The sequence below is a fragment of the Petaurus breviceps genome, unplaced genomic scaffold, assembly GCF_028583685.1.
Source record: "Petaurus breviceps papuanus isolate PSGF00001 unplaced genomic scaffold, PetGlider_PUasm1.0 47, whole genome shotgun sequence".
Taxonomy (NCBI): Eukaryota; Metazoa; Chordata; class Mammalia; order Diprotodontia; family Petauridae; genus Petaurus; species Petaurus breviceps.
In genome coordinates, this window is record NW_027186349.1 from 10,521,107 (window position 1) to 10,531,338 (window position 10,232).

A 10,232-nucleotide genomic window follows, 5' to 3' on the forward strand; every position below is an offset into this window, starting at 1 on the left:
AGAGAGAGAGAGAGAGAGAGAGAGAGAGAGAGAGAGAGAGAGAGAGAAGGAGAGAGAGAAGTCATTTTATTCATTGGTTAACATTCTTATGAAATAACATTAATTCAATTGCCTTAACTTAAACACACATGGAGAAACAGTTAGGTTAGGCAACAAAGCTCCCACTGTTTAAAAAAAAAAAAAACCTCATGACTTGCATAATCAATGAAGAACAAAGAGTAAGTAGGAGAAGCTGAAAAGAAGAAAATTTAAATTTAAACAGGCATAGGGGGAAATCCTCTATGCTAGCAATTGGCCCAAAGTATAATTGATTGCCACAGGAGGTGATGGATTAACCCCCACCTGAGGTGTTCAAACACAGTCTGGATGACCACTTATGTGACCTATTGTAGAGGGAACAGTAGTTCAACTATGGATTTGTAAAGATAGGTTATAAGATTCCTTCCAACCCTGAAACTATTCACTTTAAGACAAAAGATGAAAGCTAGATATATGTCAAATAGAAAATGGATTAATTTTAATTTTCCTTCTGATTTCTATCAGAATAAAACTATTCATGAGGGGCAAATGATAAAGAAAAGTAGGAGAGGTGAATGATAAAAGGATTTAAGCCAGAGTTGTAATGGCTTTGTGAGATAACTATCAAGTATATTTGATTGACATATATATTCAGTCCAGTAACCAGAAATATTCTCCTTTGTACTTCAAATGATCAAATAAATTTTAATTTCTAGAGTCCTTCAGAATGTAATAAGTGAGAAGATACAGAGAGCATTACAAAATGTAAAACCTATCATTTTGACTATATAAAATTAAAAAAGGTTTTGCACAAACAAAACCAATACAATCAAAATTGTAAGGAAAGCAGAAAACAGGAAAAAAAATTCAACAAGTATCTCTGATGAAGGCTTCATTTCTCAAATACATACAGAACTTAATCAAATTTATAAAAATAGAAGTCATCCCCCAATTGATAAATGGTCAAAGGATATGAAGAGACAGTTTTCAAATGAACTCAAAAGTTATATATAGTCATATGAAAAAAATAACTCTTTATTAGAGAAATATAAATTAAAACAACTCAGATACCACTTCACACTTTTCAGAGTGGCTAATATGACAAAAAAGGAAAATGTTGGATTTTGAAGGGCATATGGAAAAACCAGGACCCTAATGCACTCTTAGTGGAATTCTGAACTGATTCAACCATTCTGGAGAACAATGTGGAACTATGCCCAAAGAGCTATTAAACTTTACATGCCCTTTGACCCAGCAATACCTAGGTCTATATCAAGGTCTATATCCCAAAGACATACAAAAAAGGGGGGAAATTATCTATTTGTACAAAAATATTTATAGCATCTCTTTTTGTGGTGACCAAAAATTAGAAATTGAGGGGATGTCCATCAGTTGGGGAATGGCTAAACAAACTGTGGTATAGGATTGTAACAGAATGTTACTGTGTTATAAGAAATGACAAACAGGATGATTTCAGAAAAAAAAAACTGGAAAGACTTACTTTAACTGATTCATAATGAAGTGAACAAAATGAAGAGAACATTATAACATAGCAATATTGTTTGATGAAGAACTGTGAATGATTTAGTTATTCTCAGCAATACAATGATTCAAGACAATCCCAAAGGACTAATGATGAAGTATACTATCTGCCTCCAGAGAAAGAACTGATATTGATCGAATACAAACTGAAGCATGCTATTTTTCACTTTCTTTCATTTGAATCTTTTTATACAAAAATGACTTATATGGAAGTATTTTACACAACTGCACATGTATAACCTATATCTGATTGCTTACTGTGTCAAGAAAGATGGAAGGGAGGGAGGGAGGGATAGAATTTGGAACTGAAAACGTTAAACAAAAATGTTAAAAAGTGGTAATATCTGCCCTTCCCAAATTGTTTGTATCCATTAACAGTACCATCATTCTTGCAGTCACACAGACTTAAAAATGTAGTCATCTTTATTTCTTTTCATACATTCAATCAATTGCCGAAGACTAACAATTCTACTTCTATAATTTTCCATCTGTTTCCTTTTCATTTATACTGATCAATACCATCCTAGCTCAGGTCCACGTCATCATATCTGACCTGGATTTCTTCTTACTTGAACTATCATGATGCCTTCCTAAATGCCTTCCTCTCCTCTAATCTCTCCCCTCTCTAACTCATCCTTCACAGAGACACCAAAGTAACTGTTCTAATGCATATGTCTTTACTACCATACTCAAAAAGTTTCAAGGGTCTTACCATGTTCTAATTAATGAAATACAAATTCCTCATCCCAGCATTCATACTTTTTACAATCTGGATCCAACCTACAGCTTCATTTCAAGTAACAGTCTTTCATCCCCTCTGTAGTCCAGATAAAATTGAATACCTGCTATTGTCCAACTCATCTTTCTTGCTGTAATGGAAATGTAAATTTTAAAGATCTTCCCTGCCCCTAGGCTAATGTGCACCTGAAGCCTGGGGTGGGAGGCTTGTTTTTCAGTAGATACTTCTTGATTGGCCAGTGAGTCAATAAGGTTGTTACATTCTCTGAGCCAGGAGAAGGCTATATAAGTCCTGATGTGTAGCTTTGTTTTGGGACTCACTTTGAGAAGTGTTTTGTGATTTGATCTGAATTCTGGGAAGCCGTTGTTGAGAGTCCCCCGGCTTTGAAAAACCCAGAATGTGGAAACCCAGATGTTGACTGGGTATGGATGTAATGGTTAGACAGTTTGGAAATCTGTCTACTTGATGTTTCTGTCTTGATAATTATGCCTGTATATTTTGAGGTTCAGGGTGCTGACCTTTTTGCCCTGAACAAGGTAAACGATATATGGTCTGACTGATTAAAGTAAGCTTGTTAACCCATTTTGAGTTGCTTTCCTTTAACAAAGCAGATCCAAGAACCTGTGGTAGCTGCAAACCCTGAGGACGCTTGGGGTGCTTGCTGCTACACTTGCCTCTATTAATTTTTGCATGCTATCTCCAATGATTGAAAAAAAGAAACCCTCATCTAGACATACATATGTTTGAACACACACATAGACACACACCTTCTGAATTCCTTTTCATTTTTAAAGGACCATATAAGGTGTCATATTCTCTTATGTAGGTTACTCTTTTGCCCCTACCTAAAAAGTGATTCCCTTCCTTCTTAAATTTCTTATGTCTCTTTGCTTGATTTTCCCATGTGCTTATATTGCAAGTTGCAATATAGTTTTCTGTGTTCAGGTCTCTTCATCTGAGATGATATAATTATGTTTCATGTCTAATACATAGTACAGTTTCTTGAGTCCTCTAAGTATGTAAATGTTTGTTGAATTAAGTTGAGTTCTTAATTATTAGTATAAGATGGTTGAATTATTTTATTGATATAATAGATGATACAGTGTGGTTTAGGCAAGTCACTTCTTCCCAGATAGCAATTTCATTTTCCAAATGAAAACGTTGAGCTAAGTGACATTTAAGATCCCTTCATCATTGAAATTCTATGGTTCAGTGGTTCTACTACACATTTACAATGTAGGATGTTCTGTTTGAATTGATCTCTTAGTCAATACAAGGGCATTATGTTCATTCATAAACTCTCTCTCTCTCTCTCTCTCTCTCTCTCTCTCTCTCTCTCTCTCTCTCTGTTATTCCTTTATCCAACAGTACCCATCTATGTTGACTTTATAGGTTAATGGTACAGTCTATGCCCTTGGAATGGAGATCCAACCCATGATCCTATCCTCTAGAACAGATCTGTGTCTTCTAGGAATATCAATTGTATTTGCAACAAGCTATGTGAATATGGTATTCTTAATTCAGACTTGCATTAGTAAAATAAACAAAGTGATGAATCTATTAGTAGGCAGAACTCAGCCATTGATACTTCAAAGGCAGAGAAAGACCACAAAATTGATTCCCATTGGTGCTAATGTTAGTTCATGAGGCATAACTGGTCAGGACCAATAGTTCTAATGATGTCGAATGACTACAAATGGTGGTCCACTTCTCCATTTATCTGAAGACACATAGATATCTTCTAATGACATTTCTCCATCTATCTGAAGACAGAGATATTTTCTGGTAACATTCACATCCCCTCTAAATAGGGATAAAAGTAGAGGAAAGGTCTTCTTAAGGGAACTTAAACAGACATAATAGTCAAATGAACATATCCTTTTAAAGGCTGAAAGGTCAAATAAACTGAAGAAAAATGAGACAATCATGAATATTCTCATGATATCTTTTAGAACCTATTTTTTTCTGAAGAAAAAAATCAGAACCATCTATTTTATAATAATATTGCTAACATTGATATACTGTTTTAAGATTTACAAAGACATACACACACACACACTTATATGTATAAACACATATTTACATTTGAACCTCACAATAACCCTGTGAGGTAGGTTCTATTATTGTCAAAATTTACAAATAAAAAATAAGGAAGAGAAAGTATAAGTGATTTGCCCTGATCTACTTCCATAAAGAAGAATAGTAAACTTCTGAGGCAAAATTGAGCTCATGTCTTCTGACTCCAAGTCCAGCTCTCCTCACACGACATAAATCAGCTACACAGAAATATATCTGGTGGAAAACTATAGAGAAGATGGGTGGGAAAACCCTGGGTAGGGAGAAGCAGATGGGAATAATCAGGGGTGGGAATCAATGATAGCAAAGGCAGTTTTGTGTTTGATTTCATTTGAATTTAGTACTTCCTTCCCTAGTTTATTTCACAAAGATATTTCACAAAGAACATGTTATACGATTCTATAAACTATCTGAGAGGCAAGAAGAATGAACTGAAGGAATCGGAACCAAGGACCAAATACTGGTCCCTCTTATGGAGCAGTTTCTTACACTTTCTATTTCTCTATAAAAGAGAGTCCCCTGCTTTGAAAATGGTAAAGATTATACAGATGAACTGTTGACTTTTCTTAAAGAAATGTAGTCTAGGTGGCACAGAGCATTGGCCCTGGAGTCAGGAGGACCTGAGTTCAGATCTGGCTTCAGTCACTTAACCCCAATTGCCCTGCCTTCCCCCTCCAAAAAGACCCCCCAAAAATTATAGTCCAGACACAGCAAGGTGGTGCAGTGAATAGAACATCAGCCCTGGAGTGAAGAGAACCTGAGTTCAAATTTGGTCTCAGACACTTACTAGTTGTGTGATCCTGAGCAAATCACTTAACCCCCATTTTTGAGAAAGAAAGAAAAAGAAAGAAAGAAAGAAAGAAAGAAAGAAAGAAAGAAAGAAAGAAAGAAAGAAAGAAAGAAAGAAAGGAAGGAAGGAAGGAAGAGAGAAAGAGAGAAAGAGAGAAAGAGAAAGAGAGAAAGAGAGAGAGAAAGAGAGAAAGAAAGAGAGAAAGAAAGAGAGAAAGAAAGAGAGAAAGAAAGAGAGAAAGAAAGGAAGGAAGGAAGGAAGGAAGGAAAGAAGGAAGGAAAGAAGGAAGGAAAGAAGGAAGGAAAGAAGGAAGGAAGAAGAAATATAGTCCAACTACCCAAATATTCTCTCTGTGGAGACCTTAATGGACATATCCCTTCCCCTAATTCAACAAGATCCCTTCTATCTGCAGAAAAGAGGAAAGACATTACATTTTTCTTTAGATAAGAAAGGGCAAAAGAAGAAGAGGAAGTAGAAGAGGAGGATGAAGAAGAGATGGGAGAAAGAGAAGGAGGAGAAACAACTGTGGCTGGATATTCTTCATATTATTTCTCTTTATATTAACCCAGTAAAGACTTTATCTTTGGAAATAAATTTCAGCCAAATTATCAACACATTTCATTTTATAAATAATAAAAAATATTATCTAAGGATTGAAATGCTATAAACTGCATATTATTCAAAAGTCTCTCACGAGGTACGGTTCAGACTAAGTTACTGTGTCATACATAGTATGTAGAGCTGAAGAGATCAGCATTATATGGCAGATTATTCTTCATTTTTGTTCTAGAACTACTGAATAGGCTAACCCTGCACAGTGTCTGCTCCAAGGTTTGAACAGCTCCAGTCTATCAGCCTTTGTCAATGACCTGACCTAAAGAATTCCAATATCATCTTCTTGGTAGGATTGTCAGATCCCTCCCAATTAATATGGACCTGGAAGAAAAAGAGTATGCATATTCCCCCCTAAACCTGTGATTTCATTGGTGTAAGGAGTTCCTGGTAAGGTATTTCTTCTATCAATGCAGATTAATGCTTGCTCTGCAATTTGGAGCCATGATCCTTTAAGAGGTTATGTGACTTGCCCAAGGTCAAACATCTAGAATGTAGCAGAGGAGAACTTGAACCCAGATCCTATTTCTTTTACTGCAGCTTAAATAGTGTTGTGTTATGGGAGAATAGAAATGATGGATGGGCTTTGTTTCACATCACAGCAAAAAAAGTAAAAAGGAAGGGGGCAGGGGGAGCCATAATTTACTTTTTCTTAGTCAAATAATGTGGTGCAACAAAAGTTTTAAATCCTTTTATTTTTCATATCTTTGGACTTATAACAAAGATCATAAATTTTTGAAGAGATCAGGGAATCTAGTGATTCTAGAGATGAGGAAACTGAGGCTCAAAGATGTAATGTGACTTGCCTGGATTAACACAGCTAATCAACACATAGGTAAGAAGAAAGAATCTAGCACCTCTGCATACAACTGGTGCTTAAAAATGTTGCTGGGTTATTTTTTTTTTAATCATTGAGGAGCCAGGCCAAAAATAGAGATCTCCTACTTTATAGTTCTGAATTCTTTTCATCATAATATACTCTCTCAATGTATAGATTACATTTTAAACCATGAAAAAAAATTAAGAAGAAATGGGAAAGAGCCTAATTTTTGCTACTGGTAGTATATACAGTTAGAGGACTTTTCCTGAGAAGTGTGTGTGCCTGTGTGTGCAGTCAAATGCTTAGCATCTGTAATTAGCACAGTAATTTAATTTAGCATAATAATTTTTAAAAGTAAACTCATATTTTACAGCTCTATAACAAAAGTCAGTACATATTTACAAAAGAGGACAATTATTGTTCCTGTTTCCCTACCCCTTTAGCCACAGTCTATCAATATATCTCTAGGAAAAAGGAAGGAACTGATAAAACTGAACACAATGTATTCTTACAACCAAAAACCAGAGTTGCTCTTGAAGTTCCCATTGGTTCTCTTTAACCAGCCCAGCACAAAAAGGGGTTTTGCCTATAAAATCTACACAATGTATCTAAATCTGATCACAGTAAAATTTCACTTTAGCTGAAGTGAAAATGCAGAGGTAGCATTTACGGATAACAGCTGGAGAACATTAGTTCCCTGTCTCTCTCTTTTTTTTCTCCCTAGGGTTGAAAATTCTGCTGTTCAGACAGGAAGCAGTCATATACCACACACTGTATGATAGGAGAATTCTGGGATACCAGAGCAAGTTGCCGAGGATGGGGAGGAGTGAATAGAAGTTTCACTAAAGAACTTGCAACCCTCTCATTCTAACTACCTCCCTCTTACTCACTATATCTCACTGATGATATTCACATACAGTCTATATAGTCTGTCTTCTCTCCCAAACTTTGGTTATGAAAAACTTCAAAATTTACTAATGGCAAGAAGATGCTTATTCATTAATTTTTCTGCAGTCTTTATAAAAATATATTTATAATATTGCATGGGATAGTCTGTATTCACCAAGGTATATTTGCAAACTTCCCCCAACCATTTGCTCTCTAAAAAGTCAATCGTGAAACTCCTTTAAAAAAATAAAGTCTCAAGTGTCTCTCCAAGGGGAAAAGAAAGTCATCCCTTCCTGAGTCACTCTTTTATTTATGTGAAAAACAAAAGAAAAGAAAATGAAAAGAAAGCAATATGAGAAAACTTGATGTTTTATGAGTATTTAGGAAAACTTAATTAGAGGTGGTCCTTAGTATAGGTTAAAACTTCAATCTTACAAGCATGTTGAGAAGCAAAGAAGCAAATAGTCTGGTCTAAGTGTGTACACACACACGGTCCTGGTTACAAGATTCAGTATGCCTGCAAATTTGTGTGCTCTCACTCTTAGTTTGCAACAGGCTGTCCTACAAGAAAGGGATGATGTGAAACGGACCTGCTTTGCCAGGCCAAGTTTACCAGAGGCAGACCTAAGAGAACTTTTTAAAGTTTGTAAACATACTCTGCAAACAAAATGAGGAGGGGATGCTGGCTATTAATGTTTTATATGAACAATTATCATTTTTAAGGAGAAAGGGAAAAAAAACCCACCACACATCCATCCCCATTAAGTAAAGGAGGAATTTTAAGTTAATCCCGATTTGCAAGTTTCCACTTGACAGGCAATATTTCTATGCTATCTCCATCCTTCCATAACAGATGGTCCGTTGCCAGTCTTGAGTCCTGAGAGAGCAGACAAAACATTCACACATTCTTCCTTTCACAGGACTGATAGTTGGTCTTTTTTTGTTTGTTTGTTTGAAGCAATCAAGAAAAGGGGCAGTTAAAAGAGAATGGATACAATGTTCCTTTCAAAACTTCACCAAAACAAGACCTTTCCTCACAAACCTAGGAAGTTTTCACTACTTTAATAACAACAACAACAACAACAACAACAACAAACCAGCATAATGTCAAAGAACAGGGCATCAATTGCTGCCTGGACCAAGCTGGGCCAAGCAGGAGGTTACCAGAGTGTTCAGAAATAGTGCAGAGATAAAACTTCATAAATTCTAATGACAATCCAGGAAGTGCCTTAAGGAAAACCCGCTGTGACAGCTGTAAAGGTATGAATCATAAAAGAAGGAAAAAATTCCTCTGGGAACTTAACTAATTGCTTCCCTTCTCCCCTCCCCCGTTTTTTCCCCATTTTTTTTTCCTGGTAAAGGGGAAAAGGTAACGTTCCCAAGTCCTTTATGCAGTGAGCCAAATCAAAGAGAAAAAGGGCTGAACTTTCCATCCTGAGAAGGGAAGGGGAGGAAAAGAAGAAGCAGGGAGGGGGAGAGGAGGGAGAGACAGAGGAGGCGGAGTGAGCTCGATTCCCGTACAGTTTAGTAGATGGATTAATCTCACTCACCCTCACTGCCGTACTGTTTGCCATTGTTTGCTCCCATCCTGCAGGCTTCATACTCTCCTTCTCCCCATACACACCATGTCTAACCAGCCAAGACGGGGCTCTTAGGCAACCAGGGGTTGAGGAAAGCGGGCAAGTGAACCCTCCTATTCTGGACGATTACTTTGCCATACTTCAGAACCCCTAAACAAGGACCATCTCCGGGAGGGCAATGCGCCCCCTCCCCCCAGGTTCTCCAGATGGGTTTGCTCTTTTCCTTCCACCCCTTGCTTTCCCCCCCTTTCTTTCACTTTTTTTTTGCAAGAAAGGTAACCCGAGGGGCCGCAGCTCCACTTAATAATCCACAAGCCGGGTCAGGCAGCAGTACTAGGGCAATCCGTAGGTGCAGCTTGCAGCATCCCAGGACCAGGCAGGAACGGGCATCCCCTCCGGGTCCCCATCCGCGCCCTAGGGCTCCAGAGGGCGAAGAGAGGAGGAGCTGCCTGGCTCCTTCGGTCCAAGTGCTCGCGATCCACTTCTTCCTAAGGGAAAGTGCCGCTGCAAGCCACTTGTTGCTGGTTCCCAGAGAGAAGACCCACGGCCCTACGCTGCTCTCCAGTGGCTCAGACTTTTGTTAGCACCAGGCGCCTCCTCTCTTTCTGTGTCAATCACAGCGGGAGCCCCGGCACGGAGGGTGGCTGTAGGAGGGAGCCGAGCCTGGAGAGGCAGCCTTTTAAAGGAGCCGCGCGCTTTTAACTCCCTGCCTTGGTCAGAACCTTGGGCGCACTCGGCTTTTAACAAGTCTCCCCTTGAGGGCCCTGCAATATTTTGGGAGAAGGGATATTTTGACAGACTTTGTTTTATTATTATTTTGTGGTCCTGACTACTTAGTTGTAAAAGAAGCTTTTAGGGGAGCATCTGAAATAATATACACCTATTTATATAATGAGTACACAGAGAGAGTGAGGCTAGTGACTTTGCACAGCCCTCCTCACCTAAATCCAATTCACTGGCAAGTGGTGATGGTGATGGTCTTCCTGATGTAAGGGCTCTCTTTGAAAAGGAAGGACAAACAACAACATTATAGATTTCACCTGTGGATGGATCGGTTATCTGCTGGACAGTTATCTTATGGATCAGTTCACGTTCTTCCACCGGGCAGGCAGTAGCCACTCTATGTAACTTGCCCCTGTGTTCTCCACAAATCTGGAACGCCGTTAG

At 38.1% G+C, this 10,232-nt stretch overlaps 1 protein-coding gene across 2 annotated transcripts in view; it reads right to left on the reverse strand.

Annotated features, from left to right (window-relative positions):
- Positions 1 to 9,770, reverse strand: part of FBXL7 (F-box and leucine rich repeat protein 7) — a 490,782-nt gene extending 481,012 nt beyond the window's left edge. The window contains exon 1 of one of the 2 annotated variants that reach the window (XM_069101415.1): positions 9,036 to 9,770. Coding sequence is in view for 1 of the 2 variants with exons in the window: in XM_069101416.1 (XP_068957517.1) it covers positions 9,036 to 9,072 (37 nt within the window). In the remaining variant the exon portion in view is untranslated. The remainder of the gene's footprint in view (positions 1 to 9,035) is intronic. The other variant, XM_069101416.1, reaches the window with a different exon arrangement.
- Between the last annotated feature and the right edge of the window lie 462 nt (positions 9,771 to 10,232).